General features: G+C 39.8%; 1 protein-coding gene across 5 annotated transcripts in view; it reads left to right on the forward strand.

Annotated features, from left to right (window-relative positions):
* Positions 1-19,256, forward strand: part of KIT (KIT proto-oncogene, receptor tyrosine kinase) — a 90,566-nt gene that overhangs the window by 47,209 nt on the left and 24,101 nt on the right. For all 5 annotated transcript variants that reach the window (XM_043448033.1, XM_043448032.1, XM_043448035.1 and 2 more), the window contains 4 exons: positions 798-934; positions 5,139-5,310; positions 10,672-10,861; positions 12,965-13,080. In XM_043448033.1, coding sequence (XP_043303968.1) covers positions 798-934; positions 5,139-5,310; positions 10,672-10,861; positions 12,965-13,080 — 615 coding nt within the window. The remainder of the gene's footprint in view (positions 1-797; positions 935-5,138; positions 5,311-10,671; positions 10,862-12,964; positions 13,081-19,256) is intronic.

Genomic DNA, 19,256 nt, shown 5'->3' on the forward strand with positions numbered 1-19,256 from the left:
ACATCCCAAAGTTTAGTAAATGCACAGTGTTCCTTTCAAGGAAAACTTATTGGGAGGCTTTACACTGTTTGAAAAGATTAGCATATAGATTATTCACTCCTTGATTTACTGTTGATCTGTGAATTGACTTCATCCTTAAATATTTAATTTTAATGCCTTCTTAGTTCACAATCTGAGAAGGAAAGTACCAGCTGACAATGGACCTTGTTATGAATGCAACATGAGGTAGAATATTTTGGTAGCTGGAGGATACCTAGAATTTTGTATTTCAGAGAACATCTAACTCAACACCAGTGGGCATTTAGCTATTGAATAGTTATCGTTAAGGCTTTTGAAAAGGGTTCTCTTTGGAATTGAGGAAAGTTTGATTATTTAAAACCTGTGATTTTAAGAAATAATCAAGATACTAATTTTATAGTACCTGGGAAAGTTGCCTGTTTGGTTAAAAGGATATAACTAGTTGTTGGTCACATCCTCATGAAACCATCAAGTGAAGTAAAGGTGAAGGCAGCTTCACTATGCTAGGGTTTCTGCCTAGCTTTGTTCAGAATTATTACCATCTCAAAGTAGACATTCTCTCTTTTTCACTCTATATTAATTAATTTACTTGAGGGATGCACAGTTTAACTCCTGATGTCTTCAGGTACATAAGTAATACAGATTGGTTAGTGCCATACTTTATATTTTACTTAAAAGACCACAGAGTGAGCTGGGCATGGCTTCGGGAAAGTGGTAAGTTGAAATGTTAAGTTACAGTGCAACCAGTTGTTTGAGGGCCGCTTTTCATTTTATTCCAGCCATCAAAGCTGTTCCACTTGTGTCTGTGTCCAAACCCAGCTATCTTCTCCGGGAAGGAGAGGAGTTTGCGGTGACATGCTTGATAAAAGACGTGTCTAGCTCCGTGGACTCTATGTGGATAAAGGAAAACAGCCAGGTGAGTGGACTGTCTTCTCCATTTTCCTCAATGTATCATGCTGTGTGGGAGGTTTGAAGGCTTTTCTTTAAAGAAGTTTTATTTTTTAAGAAATGTATTTTATTGAAGTCTAGTTGATTTACCACGTTGTGTTTGTTTCTACTCTATGGCATGGTACATATATATGCATTCTTTTTCAAATTCTGAGAGAGTCTATTAATCATCCTGAGGATGGCTCAGCTGGTGTGTCTGTCAGAGGTGGAGCTGTCTGGAGTGTGTTGAGATGTGTATTTCCCTGTTTCATAGCACCATATGCAGACGTGTATGTTCATTACTAGTAACAAAGAAATGTCATTTTGTAAATTTATTTTGAGAAAGTCAAAAACTTTAGACTTGTTATTACTCCATACTGTTTCTCTGAATGACTTTAGTGGGGAAAATTTTTTAGAAAATTAACAGTTCAGTGAATAGCTATCTTGATTTTTATAAAGCTATTATGGAAACTATTCAGGCCAGAAAAGTTGCCATTTTCCCCTTCCATATTAAGAAATGTGATCTCAGATATTAACCAGGAAGCCCTTCCCTCCCCCATGGAAAGGCCTGTCCATTTGAGAGATGGGTTTCTTTGTGTATGGGTCTGATTTCCTCCTTTGAGACTGCTTACCTGAGATCAGGTTGCTAATGGTTTTCTATTTGTTTTAGTCGCTATTAATAAAGTGGTTATCTTCAATCTGAAGCATTTGGACATGTTTAGGTTATCATTCATTTGACAAATGCATATTGAATGTCTGCTATATGTCAGATACTGTGTTAGGCATATCTTAATAAATTTTGGCTAGTTATATTTGAAGGGTTTTTTCCCTCTGAATTCACTCACACTAATAGCAAAGTCTTTGAAATGTCTCGTTTCCCTAGTATTTTGCTTTTAAGATTCCCATCGACTGAGTTTTCAATAATTTCTGTTTGCATAGTCTTGGCCATCTAGTTAATTTGCTATCATAGTAGTTTTTCTTCAGTACACAGGTACGTATTACATTGGAAGGAAAAAAATACTGTCTTTTCCTCCTCCTCTTCCTCTTCTTCCTCCTCATGCTCTGAATTGGCAATTTTATGCCTGTTTAGAGACTCCTATGCTAAATAAGTAACCATGGCGATTAACATAATGCAAAGCCTTATGATGGTGTTCCCGCAGACCTGTGATGGATGATACCTTGCTAAGTGAAGTCTGCCATTGACTAGGAGAATGGAACCAATGTCTCAGAGAAAGAAGTCCTAGTTTTCATATCATATAACCTAATAAAACCAATAGCTTACATATGGGTTTTTGACTAACCTTACAGAACACAATCCCATATTAATTGCCTTTCTATGATCCTTGATTTCAGATGAGAGAACAATTTAGACTGTGTGTATAGCTGAGCCTCTGTATAACTTGAAAATTAGCCTTTCTGAGATGGGAAATAAATTGCCCCAGGCAGTTTTGTTCTGAACCATTTTTTCCCAGGAGCCCTGCTTGCCATTCCCAATTAATCCACTGGCACTGGTAGATAAGACTGCAGTGTTGGGAGCTCTTTGGGGAAATCCCAGTGCGTACCTCCAAGGGTTAAGGAAAACCAAATCACGTGCAAACACTATGTAACGTGTGACTTGCAGATGGGGCTCATGGCTAAATGCCAGAGTTCATCCATGAATCTTTTACTGACATCCTTTGGCTTAATTTGGAATACTTGGTGCTATTATAGCACTATCAAATTATTTTAAAAATCTGTGGAATTTGATTTGAATCATTTAGAATAAGTTTAACTCACAATGAAATTTAGGGTGAATTGAGTGTTGGAAAGTTTTTGCAATTGTTTGTTTTAAAATGTAAGAGAATCTTGGAGTTTATTCAACACTGTAAATCTTGGTTAGCTTTTCTAAGGCTTATACATTCTCATATTTTTACTGCTTTTAATCGTGATCTTCGACAGTATCCTAAATCATGGCCTTCAGGTTTGGATGTTGATATTTTGTCAATTATCGACAAACTATTCCTTCCAGCACCAGTGCATTCATTGTCCTGTTTAGCTCCCTAACAATGGACTCCTGGGCTCTTTGCAGGAACTAGAGGGAAGAATCGGTAAATGTAGAATATAGTATGTGACCTGTCCATCGTCTCTCTGCCTTTACAGAGGAGAAGTCTGTAACATGACGGACTAGGAGAGGCCGAAGAAAAATGTCATTTCCCCTTCGTGTCTTCTTAACAATTGCTGTTAGGCAGCAAAAATGTCAGATTTCTGCCAATTATTAGAAGAATCTCTTAGAAAGGAGTATCTTCAAATCGACACAGTGCTCCAGACTGGAAAGGCCTTGAAAGACTTTTATTCTCTTACTCATTTTTGGAAATAAAATCTCAGACCATAGTGGCATCCTTGACTTGGCCAAGATCTCACAGTTAGTTAACCAAGCAGGTTTCTCTTCTTTTTATTTCAAAACATTCAGCTTTGGCAGTCAGCTTTTATGTGTGCTTATTTTAGTGTAAAAAAATTTCTAAAAATATAATAACATGAGAAAAAAGAGAAATAACTATAATTCTGCCACTGTACATTAGCAGCACTGTGCAGTAAAAATAGAATGTGAGCCTCCTGTGTAATTTAAAATTTTCTAGTAGGCACGTGACACTAAAACAAAGTAAAATCAATTTTAATATATTTAGTCCAATGTATCCAAAACATTTTATCATGTAATTAACATAAAAATTATTAATGGGCTATTTTACACTACTTTCTTTCATATTAAGTCTTTAAAGTCTGGGACATATTTTATATTTAAACACCCTTCAGTTTGCATTTCAAGTGCTTACAGTCTCGTGTGGTTAGTCCTTATAAATGCTATATTGCCCACATTTTTTTCCATGTTTCTTTTCTCTCTGTGCCCATGCATATGTATGAACACATGGTTACTGTCTTAAGGTATACTCATTTTACACTTTTTACATAAAATAAGCATTTTTAATTTTCATGTATGCAAAGTCTTTTTGATACCTGGTACACATTAGGTCATGTGCAGTTTTTCTCTTCAGCAAATATCTTGGAGCTTTTGTTTCCTGTTGAGTTGTTTCTTGGAGATAAATCTGCTGGAGTTGATCAGGGCTCTGAACGTGCTTCCGAGTTGCTTTCCAGCAGGATTGTTCTCACTCACAGTACTGTCAGAATGGTCTAATGCTAATAGTCCACCATAGCCTGTACAGGGGTCTCCCTTGATCTTGTTCCATGTCAATATCCACTGTTATTTTGGGTTTTTTTTAGTTGTTTCCCCACTTCCCACCTACCCCTCCCCATTGTAAAAGGAATGCGTTCATTTAAAAAAAAATTGGAAGATGCAGAAAACTCTATGCTATTCCCTTTCATTTTTTCAGAGAATGGTTGTCGTTTATATTATGGTTTTCTCCCCATGAGGTTTCCATACAAGAACTCTCTCCTTGTCTTACGTGCAGACAAATATTAACAGTAGGATGGTGATACCACAAGAGTAAATGCACAGCCTTTTTTCTTCAGCTCATGTGTAAATAATTTGGGGTTTGGTTCTCACATGTCTTGTGTACTTCTGAATGCTCTTTAATAGTTGCCAAAATTCTGCTGGGTAAGAACAATAGGATGAATTTTCGAGTTAATCTTAGACATTGTAAATTTATTTTTATTAATGAAAATAATATAAATGTTAATAAAATAGAACATGATTGTTAGTAGTGATGTGTTTTCAATCACTGGGATTTATTTTTTCAATTTATTTTTTCAATTACTGCTATTTATCTATTATGTAGAAAAGACATAAATATGTTTATAAAACAGGAAATATTGATAGGATACAGGTATGCTGACTTTTAAAATATCAGTATCCTCTAGTATTTCTTAATATACTAGCTTTTAAAATTTGGCACTGTTAAAAAAAAATGTTTAGCACTGCAGAGAATTTGGAATTATGTATGCTGTGGTTATTAAGAAATGAATTTTCATGTTTTTTTCCAATCATTAATAATGACTATCTTTCAATATAGTCCTGTAATATGAAGTGTTCCAATGACAGACTTGTCATGATGTTTTATTATTCTTACTTAAGTAGTGTATAATGAATGCTAATATGGAGAAGTTAATTGCTGCTATTTTTAATTTATCTAGGAAAGATCCTGAATATAAATTGCATGGTAATCTTTGATTTCTTTCTTGCCCTCCCCTTCTGAGAGCAGCAGACTAAAGCACAGACGAAGAAGAATAGCTGGCATCAGGGTGACTTCAGTTATCTCCGGCAGGAAAGGTTGACTATCAGCTCGGCAAGGGTTAATGATTCTGGCGTCTTCATGTGTTACGCCAATAATACTTTTGGATCGGCAAATGTCACAACAACCTTAGAAGTAGTAGGTAAATATCTCTGGGAATGGGTAAATTACTTGGCATAGTGAATGAAGAAATTATCTGATAGTTTCCTTTTTACATTAATGGAATGTTGAACAGATTCTTACGGATTTTAGTATCACTGAATGAATGAATGAATACATGAAAAAAAAAGATCTTTCAACCAGAGCATAAAAGCAAATTCTACCCATTTAATAGAGGCAAGTGAAAAGCTGTGAAGGTGTTTGAATGTGTCATTCTCTGCTTAACCCCCATACCCCAACAAATGTAGGTTGAGCTTTTCCCAAAATTTTACTCCTTGCTGAATGACCTGAGTTTGGAAATGGATGGAGACTTTTTTCTTTGGAGAAAGACGTATGCTTAGTCCTGAATGGCTTTCTCCGGGTCTTTTGGTGAGGTTCTTCAGCCTTCTGGTTTTTTGTTCTACCGTTCATGGGCTCTAGTCACTTGGCAGCAGAAAGGGCTGAACTGACTTTTCCTTCTCAGCATGCCCCTCACCTTACCCTGTCCTCTGACCCTACAGGCTATCGCATAAACCTTCAGGGAGGCAGCCCACTGGCCATGGCTCTTTGTTTCTGCAGAGCGTGAACAAACATGTTAACCTGAGCCATAACTGGTACACACAACTGGTTTAGTTTTCCCTGACCTAGCAATCTGCTGCTGCTGCTAAATCACTTCAGTCGTGTCCGACTCTGTGCGGCCCCATAGACGGCAGCCCACCAGTCTCCCCCGTCCCTGGGATTCTCCAGGCAAGAACACTGGAGTGGGCTCTAGCAATCTGACTAAATACTTATTTCCCAAGCATCTACTTAATGAGAGCAGACTGTGGTAAAATACGTGATGTTTTTGAGTTACTGGAAAGTATAGTAATTAAAAAAAATTTTTTTTTACACTTTTTGGGCTCTCAGTATTGTTTGCATTTAATCTGGTTTTTTTTGCTTTGTTTTTTTGTGTTTTTTTTGGATGCCACCACATTCTCATTGCTTGATTTTGATTAAATACTTGTAGGGTGGTGAAATTCTTCATCATAATTTCACCAATAATAAAATTACATGATATTTGTTTTCATTTCTCTCTTTCCCCCCATATTTCTTCAATAATTTATGTAGCAGTGTTAGAGGTTTATGATTTATCCCACAATTATCTCATATGAGTTTGGTGTTTCTGCCCATGTTGTAATGGAAAGTGTCTCACCAAAATGAACGTGAAAAAGACGCTTTGTTTGCAATTACAGAGCTAGTCCCAAGAGAGGGTACTATTCTGTCCCTAAACATGACTGTGAACCATTTATTAATTTGAATAAAAGGCTATGCTTTTAAAATATTAAACTCCATAAGTGCTAATTTGCTAAGTTGATTAGGGAGCATGCTGATAGATCAGCTTCAGCTCCAGAAAGCAATTAGTAAGGATGTTTTGAGTATATTGTTGTATGTAATCAGATTTTTTAAATCCACTCATCAATTTCCAAGAATATAACTGTATAACTGGAAACACTTGGGATCATGTAATCTGAATCTGTATTGTTTCGGGAGAGGGTTGGGATGGGACAAGAGCAGGAAGAGACAGAGAAAAGGGATCTTTAGGGGCTGGGAGTAGAATTTGGACAGAGTGGAGTGGTGTGCCGCACAAGACTTTAGGATGACCCCTACCTGGTTTTGAGTTGGGGCTCTACCACTTAACTTTCAAATGCCCCCCACTTTAACTCTGCCCATATTTTCTCTTACAAGACACACACCCTCTAACTCCCAAGGCTGTAGAAGGGAGAAAGGCAACAGATTTTATACATGTGCCTGGTGTAGTGTTTGCACTTAACGGTTAATGTCTCATCAGTTTCTTAAATCATACTTTATAACAAGCCAGGTAGGATTTTTTGATTCTAATAATTCTTACACTTCATGAATTTGAAACTCTGTTCTATTACATAGAACATAAAACCATATTGACCAAACTAGACTATAGAAAACTACAGACGAACTAGTATTTCATGATGATTGTGACAGAAATCAGTGCAAATAATATCGCCTGTAATGTTTCTATATTTTGCATTGTGTTTTATCTTTGAATTTATGACCTTGAGTACCTGAAAATTTAATGTAGCTTTCAGATAAAACATTTCCTCAAAACTAACTTAAATTAGCTTAAAGAATGACAGAGGGGCACCATTTATGATTCAGGTATTAGAACAAGCTGGTGGTTTCCAACTTGATTTCGTTTGGATGTTTTTTAAAATTTCACCTGAAAAATGTTTTTTTATTGATACAAAGGACAGTTGGACTTCATTTTTTTTTTTTTTTTTATTCTGAATCTGTAGGAAACGAAACAGTAAATATTCTAATGGCAACCTCATGTGGGGTATCAGTTGCATGTTAGATGCTCTCAGGAGGCCAGCTACTCAGTAGGTGGTAGTGGTTTAGTCCGTACGTCGTGTCCAACTTCTGCGACCTCATGGACTGTAGCCCACCAAGTTACTCTGTCCATGGGGTTTTCCAGGCAAGAACACTGGAGTGGGTTGCCGTTTCCTTCTCTAAGGGATCTTCCCCACCCAAGGGTTAAACCTGTGTCTCCTGCATTGCAGGTGGATTCTTAACCAACAGAGATACTAGGGAAGCCTGGGGTGTAAATATATTTAACTAAATAGTACCATAGATAGTGAATGACAGTCTTAAATGTTATAACTCCATCTTCAATTTTGAAAAAGAAATAAAACAATAAGATTAAAACTCCTTCATAATTCCACTGACTTGCTATAACCATTTTTAGGGTTTGGTATATGGTTTATATTTGTGTATGCAACAGGACTTTAATTATACATATAACCTTAGGTTCTCTCTCTTTCTCATTTAAAGTATGTGGAGACTCTAGGGTATGCTACAGTAAGGAGCCAGCCTTGGCCTCTCACTGTGTGTATTCACGGTTAGGCTCTGCCTTTGGGTAGCCAGCTATATGGCTTTCCAGGACGTGGTTTCTTTCCTCATCTATAAATTAGGGGTTGTAAGATTATATGCAGATGACACCACCCTTATGGCAGAAAGTGAAGAGGAACTAAAAAGCCTCTTGATGAAAGTGGAAGAGGAGACTGAAAAAGTTGGCTTAAAGCTCAACATTCAGGAAACTAAGATCATGGCATCCGGTCCCATCACTTCATGGGAAATAGATGGGGAAACACTGGAAACAGTGTCAGACTTTATTTTTTGGGGCTCCAAAATCATTGTAGATGGTGACTGCAGCCATGAAATTAAAAGATGCTTCCTCTTTGGAAGGAAAGTTATGACCAACCTAGATAGCATATTAAAAAGCAGAGACATTACTTTGCCAACAAAGGTCTGTCTAGTCAAGGCTATGGTTTTTCCAGTGGTCATGTATGGATGTGAGAGTTGGACTGTGAAGAAAGCTGAGCACCGAAAAATGGATGCTTTTGAACTATGGTGTTGGAGAAGACTCTTGAGAGTCCCTTGGACTGCAAGGAGATCCAACCAGTCCATCCTAAAGGAGATCAGTCCTGGGTGTTCATTGGAAGGACTGATGCTGAAGCTGAAACTCCAATACTTTGGCCACCTCATGCGAAGAGTTGACTCACTGGACAAGACCCTGATGCTGGGAGGGATTGGGGGCAGGAGGAGAAGGGGACGACAGAGGATGAGATAGTTGAATGGCATCACCGACTTGATGGACATGAGTTTGAGTGAACTCCAGGAGTTTGTGATGGACAGGGAGGCCTGGCGTGCTGTGATTGATGGGGTCTCAAAGAGTCGGACACGACTGAGCGACTGAACTGAACTGAAGGTTCTCTTTCAGTATTGCTGTAAGATTAAATATTTGTCATAATTAGTAAATAAAATACACTAAAGAACTTAAGGCAGTTCTTGACACAAAGTAAACATTCCATAAAAGAAGGTTATAAATATAATATTGGCAATTATTTTATTATGGTCTTTTTCAAGCTCTTCATTGTATTATTACATAACCATTTCTAAGGAATGTTTTATTTACTTAACCAGTTCTCCCTTTTCTCATTTTTAAGATTATTATGACTAGGATAAATAGCACTTCTTTTTTGCATGTAGGTATCTACCTCACTAAGAAGAGTTCTCTGGATTAAATTGAAAAATAGATAATTTTTAAAATGCTTTCTAAAGGAGTTGTGCCAAATTACAATGTGTAATTCAGCATGCTATTTTAATTACACTTGCAAAATTATTAAGTTTATTTCAAATTAGCTTTGCTAGTTTTCTATAGAAAGGATATAGATTATTTTTAACAGCTCTATTGAAGTTTTGCTATTTTTAATAAATGTGAAAAGGGATCCCCTATTTAAATTACTAGTTTATTTTTCCTTCTGTATTTTCATATCTTCTTTGTCCTAATACCTTAATTAATTTTTCTATATATAGACATTTGAAAATGTTTATATATTCAGATTTGTCTTTTATAAGTTTTATTTCTTTGATTGCTTCTAAAAAGCCTGGAAAGCTGCCCCCACCCCCAGCTTGGTCAAAGTTTAATAGAAGTCAATTTTGTTGTTTAGTTAAAAATATGGCTTAACTGTTAAAATGCTGTTCTGAATCATCTGTGATGTATGATATAAAAAGATAAATTTTTAAGTTTAGTTTTCTTTAAATACTAAATTACATTCTTGCAATATTTTTATTGAACATTGGGGCTATCTTCCCCTCCTTGATTTATGACATCTTCTTGTCACATATACAGTTATACTGGGTCTAGGAATGGGCTATTTAGTCCAAATAATTTTTAGCATAATATGCATCAGGACTGGTAGTTCTAAAAGACTTATCCAATGGTGATAGATCTTTAACAGAGTTGCTAAAGAGATAAAAATAAGAGAATAAACATTTCCAATGTGTGTCCTTTCTCATTTATGACTGTAATTCTCCAAGAGCAAAACAAAATGTAAAATGACTGGTTAAAATTCTTACTTGGCGTGTTAAGTGTATGCTAGGTCGCTTCAGTCTTATCCAACGCTGTGATCCCATGGACTACTCTGTCCATGGGATTCTCCAGGCAAGAATACTGGAACGGGTTGCCATTTATTTCTCCAGGGGATCTTCCCAACTCAGGGATCGAACCCAGGTCTCCTGCATTGCCGGCAGATTCTTTAGCATCTGAGCCACCGGGGAAGTCCAAGAATACTGGAGTGGGTAGCCTATGCCTTCCCTAGGGGATCTTTCCAATCCAGGAATTGAACCAGGGTCTCCTGCATTGCAGGCAGATTCTTTACCAGCTTACTTGGCACTACCAGTTAACACTGGAAATCAGTCCAGTACCTTTATAATCCAAAAATGAAGCTGTGTTATTTGTTAAGATTTTTGCAGATAACAGTTCCTTTCTGTTTCATTCTGCTGTGGTTAGATAAAGGATTCATTAATATCTTCCCTATGATGAACACAACAGTATTTGTAAATGATGGAGAGAACGTGGATCTGGTTGTTGAGTATGAGGCATATCCCAAACCTGAACACCGACAGTGGATATATATGAACAGAACCTCCACTGATAAGTGGGACCATTATCCCAAGTCTGAGAATGAAAGTAACATCAGGTAAGAAAGGGGCCTTCTCCTGGCAATCACGCAGTTACACCTTTCCCCTTCTCTTCTTGTTGTTTGGCCACTAACTCATGTCTGACTTTGTTTTGACCCCATGGGCTTGTAGCCCCGCCAGGTTCCTCTGGCCATGGGATTTCCCAGGCAAGAATAATGGAGTGGGTTGCCATACCCTTCTCCAGGGGATCTTCCTGACCCAGGGATTGAAACCCCATCTCCTGCAGTGTAGGTGGATTCTTAACTACTACCTCATCCTGTTTCTGTAACCATCAGTGTATGAGAAAACACCTGGTACGGAAGGAAGTTTGGGGCTGCTCCCCGAGTCTTCATCCCTTCATTTTGCCATGTGTTTCAAGCACCCAGAAGAGTCCATGCCTCAGTTGTCTCATCTGTGAATTAGAGGACAGTCCTGTCCTGGAGTTCTGGGAATAGTTCAGAGCAGTCAATAGCATATACTAGGGCCACATTAAATAATTCTTTTCAGAGAAAGAGGCATGTTAGTGCCTTTAGTTACATTTTTAAAGCTAGAAGGAAACTTAAGAATCGTTAAGCATCTTTGGGTCAGGCAATGAACCCGTTTCTTTTACATCAGACTTCTCATTCGATTCTCAGATAAGTTTTATGTGCTTATTTCTGGCCATACGCTGTTCTCATTCCCTTATGTACATTAACTCAATAATTTTAGTCCTCACAAATGCTATGAGGAGGCACGCTTACTTCCCTTCTTTCTATAGAAGAGAAATTTGAGACTTTGACGAGTTAAGTAATCTCATCAAGAGCCGGTGGTTTGTAAGAGGTCGGTGCCTAGTTAGAATTGGTGTTTTTTTCCCCTGGTTGGGAGCTCTTGGCTATTGTAAGAATGTGGGTGAGAGAGGATACTGTCCTGGACCAAGGTCTAAGGGTTGGAGGGTGGATCGGGAGGAAGATGGACTGGTGGGTGTCCAGGCTTCCTCCTTAAAGGACTCGGTGACTGAAGGGGCAGGGAAGAGAGAGGGGAGTCTGGCTGGGGCAGCCGGGTTGGATGATAAGAGGCGATAGCATTCCAGGGGGAGGGAGAGGGGCAAATCCAGTGAACTGATATAGGGGTTTGTTGAATTCAAACTTGCCTGTGGGATCTTGAGTGGAGATACTCAGGTAGAATGTTTCGTAGGTCGGGTTCCCTGGATGCAGCTCCTGAGAGTGGGATGCACAGGGACGGGCTTCATTAAGAAGAGAGAGACCCGGCAGAGAGTTGGGGAAGTAGGGTAGGGAGGGGAAAGGAGGTAAAAAGGATGCGGGTGAGCTGCAGTCCCGTCCTAGGGGCGCTTTGCACTGGGGGCCATGAACACAGGTCTGGAGAGGAAAGAAGCGTAGGACCGGGAGGTCTGGACTAGCGATCAGGATTTGAAAGTTGTAAGCGACAGTAAGTAGCTCAGAGGAGCGTGAATGCCCTGGGAGTGTATGCAGCGTGACAGGAACAAGCCACCCACGTGCAGAGTTGCTTGTGGCCCGTGGGGGCCTAGGGCCACCCAGAGAGTTCCGTCTACCCTGGAGCCTATGTCACTAATTCCCTGATGGTTGTGCTGAACACAGCCACTTGTGATAACCTTGGTGTAAGACAGAAGCCCCGGTAGCACATGCTCCAGGGGCCACTTGGAAGAAACAGCAGGGGTGGGAGGAGAACCAGGAGATGCTGGTGTTGTCAGAATGAAGGCGAGGGCCATGGTATTGACCTTGCTGCATGGCCCTGAAGTGTCTGCTTTGAGACACCTTGGTGAAGAGGCCTGCCAGTCTGGGGTCTGGCCAGGCAGGTGAGTTCAGGACCCTGGTGAGAAGGGGGCTGAACGGAGGACCAGGGCGGGGAAGGGTGCTGGGCATAAGGACAGCACGGGACGAGGGTGAGGTTGCCTTGTGGCGAGAAAGCCTTTCCCCACCCTGTTCTCACATACCAGGCATTTGTCTCAATGAAATATTGGTGTGTGTTTGCATTTGTTAATACTGAATCACATGGGACGTATTTTTCCAAAATGGGCATGGATTTCCAGATGGAAACTGTGAAAAAGCCACACACTTCGAGGTAGGTGATCCACAGGTGACTGATGGGTTGTTCTTTTTTTGTAGATACGTAAGTGAACTTCATCTAACCAGATTAAAAGGGACTGAAGGAGGCACTTACACATTTCATGTGTCCAATTCTGATGTCAATTCTTCCGTGACATTTAATGTTTACGTGAACAGTGAGTAGAACAAATGGTTCCTTATCTTTTTATTTTTTATTCTTTTAAGTTGTGGCTGGTGTTTGCAACAGCTGCCGCCCCGAGTTCATTGTGTACTGGGTCAATAATGTTTCATGATAATTTTGACCTTAACAAAGACCTCGTGGTTTGGTGGTTGGAAGGATGTGTACAAAAACCGATTCCTTGTCCTACAATTCACTGACCACATGACCTTGTAGCTGGCGCTCAGATGCTGGGTGCTGCCCTTTGAAGTCAACAGAGGAGACATAGAAGTTAAAAATAACAACAGTTTGAGGGAGAATGTATTATTATTGATTGCTGAGATGGGGAGCCGGAGGTTGAATAGGAGCTGGATTATGGTTTTAGGTGGGAAAGAGGTGCTGTCAAGGCCCGACAAACGATTTCTTTGTTACAGCACCTTTTCTTGCAGGGTTAGGGTATTATTTTGTGTGAAGTGAATGCAGTATTGATCAGCTCAGGGTGTTCCTGCTGTGTGCTGTGCGGGGACTGGGGGAGGAGGGAGCCGGTGGTTTAAGGTGGGAGGACAACGTCTCTGTACAAAGGTTGAGCCGTAGAGGCTGTCCTCACCTGCTGGGACTTTTCTCAGGTGTACGACCTGCTCCTGGCTCTACTGTGAGGTCACCTGCATTTCCCAGGAAGAGGAGCAGGTGCCCACCACACCACACCAGCAGGGGACCAAAGGCTGGAGGCCTCCAAAGACATGAGGTCCCAAGGGACTGTCCACAAAATGACCGTCAGAGTTAGCTATCTGGAGTGCACTGGTGGCGGGTTTGGGGGAGGGGGGGGTAAGATGACAACCTGGAACGTTCCCTGGAAAGCAACTTAGTAATGACTGAGCCCTTCATATGTGTTGGGCTGCAGGAGAGGAGCCATTTCCCCATCTTCCAGGAGCTTCCTACTTGCTATGTGGAATGATTCTCCATCATTACCTCTGTGATGGTGCCGCTCACTAGCATGGTGGGGTGGGGAGCATGATCCCCTTACAAATGAAGACTGGAAACAGCTAGCGAGTGATATTCAAGACAAGTTTTTGGTTGCTAATCTGGAGTCTTTTGTCTATTCCAGCATTTCCAAAATTGTATTTCCTGAGCAAGGTGTTAACGTGTATTTAGATAAAGAGCATCATATCCGCATACAGATTTTTCTGAGCTACAGACTTTCTCAGCATCCTTGATACACTAATGTATATTTTGCCTGCTCAGAAGGAGGTGTGAGATTGAGCATATATCTCGAATTTGTATGACCACAAAACTGCTTTTCCCAGGGAAACATGTTAATTAACATCTCGGTTCTTCAGAACAGTTTTGATTACATGGTATTCTCATTGGCCTGCAATTCAGGTATCTCTAGATTAATTCAGATGTTAATCAGAGATTCGTGTATTACACATGGGCAAAATTGCCTTCTTCTGAGAAATCTTCATGTTCAAGTAATTGAAGAGATGATTGCAGGTGAATCAATATCCTTGCAAACATCATATGCATTACTGTCTATGCAGAACTTTATTTTAGGCGTTCTAGTGCAGTGCTTCTCAAACTATGGTCAAGGACCTTGTGTATTTGTAGTTTCCAATTTGTTCTCAATCAATGTTTCTTAATGAAATACAGAAAGAACCAGTCACTAGAATGCAGAGATGGAAAAGAACAAAGATATATAAAATCCCAGAATGGATCTTTTTTTTAATCCTAGACTCAACAGATATAATTAGTGAAATTGCTCCTTCTCAATGCTTAGTCTTGGCTTCTGTGCTTACATAGTGTACACCAGAACTAGCAGACTGTGGCCATGGTCTACTCCACAGGCCTCACTTTGAGAAGCTGAGTTGTTGGGAATTTTCTAAAATTGTGTCATTTGTATCCATCTCTCCCTGGCTTCAAGGCTCATTAAGATCTCTCTCCCCTTTTTCCTGCTTCTATTTGCCAGTATGTGGCCTGCCAGTCAGTCATGAGTCATTGACCTTAGAAAGACATCTCTGAAGTCACCCTTACTTTTCTCTGGGTGACAAAATTGCTATGTTTTTACTTACCAGCCTAATTTGCCTTCCAACAGGATCCGTATTGATCACCTCTGCTGGTGAATTAATGCCTGTTGAGACTAGAGAGGAAATGGCCTGAACCTTCCCAAATGATCCTCTTCTTGGGTTCCCTGTAACTCTGGGGCCTGGGTCACAGATACTTCCAGCACGGGCTGAGCCCCTGCTTCAAGGCCCTGGGCACACGGGTGACGGTGTGCAGTGGGTCCTCGCGTTGGCTCAGCTCTTCAGGGGTCTCTCTGTTCATCGAAGTCGCTTTATTACAGACACTAAGCTGACTAAAGGCATTTCCTTCACTTACCTAGCACGTTGGAGTTCTTGATCTCCAGATGCTTGGACAGAGGTAGCATTTTTGTGTGAATACTTTATCTGTTTCTTAGAAACTGTGTCCCAATTGCCCTTCACAGATATAATTAGCTAATTTCTTTGCTGACTTTTTATTTTTTGGATTAAAAAAAAAAAAAAACTAGTTGATGCTATCAGGGGGCAAGATTTTTTTTATGTTAAATTTAAAATCAAAAGCTAAAAATTTTAAAATTTAAACTTAGACCAGTTGTGTCCATTTTGACATATTATTTTAGCAAGCCAAATGCATATGTAGATCTGCTGTGTGGTCTATTCTGTAAATAAACTGAGCCCCAAGGGTGAAAGGAACTGTGCTCTGCAGAAACTAGAATGAATAAAAATCAGAATAATAAATGCATGCTGTTAGCGTAGAAATTCAGGCTACTTTTAGTGACAGGGATGCATAATTGCTTAATAGATTCAGCCATGAGAAATGCTCAAGGAAATCCTTGATTTCAGTAGTTAAACATTTGGTAGTTGAAGACTTCATTTGCTTTGAAAATTTGAGAATATTGTACATGTGTGTGTTTGTGTTTTAATCACTTATGTGGGAGGCTTTAAGAGAAAGCTATGTACATTTAAACTTTAAAATGTTTTAGTACTGTTTTTAGCTTCTCTAACAAGACATGATTTGCATGGGTCTGTTGACTCCGTGATCTTAAAGGTGGTTTGTAATGGCCAAAAACTGAAACAAACAAATCAGTAATTCTTTGCCTTGAACTTGCATTGCTATAATTATTCTTGAATTGCTTATTAAAGATGTATATAGAAGTCAGATTCTTAATTCTAAAAGAAAGTTTCATATCTTTGATGAAAACGGCCATTTGTTTCTGTTTCAGATCAAAATTTGGTGAAAAATAAGGTTTTAGGAACTATAAGGCTACCCAAAAGTGTTTTCTTAATATTCCTTACTCTTTCCAAGATTCCTGCAGGTGTTAGAAAAAGTGATAAGACCAAGATTCTGTAGGTTAGGTAGCCTGTGATGGTACATTAGAAATGTGTGGTCTCTTTGATGACAGAAAGACTTTAATGGTTGCTAGAGAGAAGGGATAGTTAGGGAGATAGATAGGGAGTTTGGGATGGACATGTGTACTCTGCTATAGTTAAAATATATAAGCAACAAGAACCTACTGTATACCACATGCAGCTCTGCTTGATGTTATGTGGCAGCCTGGATGGGAGGAGAGTTTGGAGGAGAATGGATACATATATTGGAGAAGGGAATGGCAGTCCATTCCAGTGTTCTTGTCTGGAGAATCCTGTGGACAGAGGGACCTGGTGGGTTACAGTCCACAGGGTCGCACAGAGTCAGACACGACTGAAGTGACTTCTTAGCAGGGCGTGGATACATGTAAATATATGACTGAGTCCCTTCAGTGTTCACCTGGAACTATCACAATATTGTTTCAAGTATACCCCAATAGAAAATAAAAAGGTTAAATTTTTTAAAAATGCAAAAAAATATAATTATAGAAATCTTACAAATTAGCAAAGAAAAAAAAGGCGGGGGGGCGGAGAGAAACTTATGATCTCTTTGGTAATAATAAATGTCATACAATAAAGGTTTTTACCAGATCTAGGACAAATGAAAGGCCAAACATGTATTTTAACCCTAATTAATCCTGATTCTCGACTTTTCTGTCTCTCTCTCTCTCACACACATACACACGCATGCACACACACACACACCACATTTTTTTTTATTCATTCATCCACTGAAGGAGATTTGCATTGTTTTTATACTTTGATTGTTGTAAAAATTACTGCAGTGAATGTGGGAGTACAGATATCCTAGATAAGAAAAAGTTCTGTGTTGTTTTCCATAATGGATATACCAATTTATGTTCCCACCGTCCCGTTATATTAAGGAACCTGGAGTTTTGTTTTCTCCACATTCTTGCCTATGCTTGTTATCATTTGATTTTTTGATGATATCCAGGTTGACAGGTTTGAGGTGACAGCTCATTGCAGTCTGATTTGCCAGTAGCCTAGAATGGCACTAGTAGTGTTATATCAGTAAAAGGTTATCTGGTAGCTTTTCGAGATCCACATTATGAATTTAAAATTTGTAGCAAATGGTATTTGGAGATTTCTTTTCAGTCTCAAAGATCTTCTGTCCTTTAATGACAGACCTACTTCGGCTTCCCTGGTGCCTCAGACCGTAAAGAATCTGCCTGCAACGTAAGAGACCCATGTTTGATCCCAGGGTCAGGAAGATCCCCGGAGAAGGGCATGGCAACCCACTCCAGTATTCTTGCCTGGGGAATCCCGTGGACAGAGGAGCCTGGCGGGTCACAGTCTGTGGGGCTGCAAAAAGTCGGACACGACTGAGTGACTGACACTTGCACTTTCACAAGTTGAGTGAGAGAATGGTGGTACTCAGGTGGTGGTGCAGAATGGCCAGCAGGACAAGAAAAGTCTGGAGAATGAAAAGGCTTGCCTTTCATCTTTGGGCTTACATGGAACACAGATGATGTTAAGCTCGATTGGATGACTGCTGAACTCTACACCAAATTCTCAGAATCACCAGTTTCCCTTCATTTATGGCAGAGTGTTAACAGAGGGGTTGAAACAATTTAAGGAAATGCTAACTAATGCATTATTTCTAAACCACTGCATCACATAATTAACATCCTGTCTGGTGTAAGCGACTATTTATAGATCATACAGTATACCCAAATCAGTCAAAGTAATAAATCATTCAGAATGAGGCCTTTCGATGGGAATGTTCCCCTTTGACCACATCTGCAGAATCTGGGCTGCTTTTTACATATTTGTGGTCATTGTTATTATTTAGTCGTTAAGTCGTGTCTGACTCTTATGCAACCCCATGGACTATACCCCAACAGGCTCCTCTGTCCATGGGATTTCTCAGGCAAGAATACTGGAGTGGATTGCCATTCCATTCTGCAGGGGATCTCCCCAACCCAGGGACTGAACCCACATCTCCTGGGTTTCCTGCATTGGCAGGCAGATTATTTTACCACTGAGCCACCTGGGAAGCCACCTTCTCCAAGGGATCTTCCCAACCCAGAGATCAAACCCACGTGTCTTACAGATTCTTAACCACTGAGCCACCAGGGAAGCCCGTTTGTGGTCATAGTTAGATCCAGTTATGGATGGCTCCATCCTTCCAGGGAGAAGCTCCCCAAGGTAGAACACCTTGCAACACCTTGGGCAGCCCACCATTTGCCACAGGTGCATGTTGGGCTGTCAGGACAGCCTTGGAGCTAGATGGGTTTGGATAGCCTGCTTGCCAACCATTTGAGTCCCCCTCCTGGCTGCAAGTCTCTGATTATATTTCAGGTAAAAGCAATACTATCGGGTTTGGGGCACCTTTCCAGATCTTCGTGAGTCAAGAGAGCAGAGTTGCTAGGACTTTGCCTTTTTGGAAGATGGACATGTTTTCCAACCTCTTAACCATTTTTAAAAGTGATAAAACCTTCCAAACATTTGAGTGTCCAAACCTTACTTGTGTTAGAGGCTAAAATTTTGAGACTTAATGCTGACACACTTGTCAAAGTTTTGCTTGAGAGGCTTTGCTTTTTTTAGTATTTTCTTTTTTCTGGCTAGGTGGATTCTATTTGACCTACTTCTGTGTTAAATTATTGGAGTTCTTCAACATTAAATAAAGCTAGTGCTACAAAGATAAGTGCTAAATAAATCAGAACTCCTTTCTGATTTATTTACTTGCTTTTCAGAGTTTGCTGTAAGGCTACCACAGTATACCCAGAATGAGGCCTGGTTTGTGCAAACACTTACATACATTTGTTTTTAG

Source organism: Cervus canadensis, chromosome 26 (genome assembly GCF_019320065.1).
Source record: "Cervus canadensis isolate Bull #8, Minnesota chromosome 26, ASM1932006v1, whole genome shotgun sequence".
Taxonomy (NCBI): Eukaryota; Metazoa; Chordata; class Mammalia; order Artiodactyla; family Cervidae; genus Cervus; species Cervus canadensis.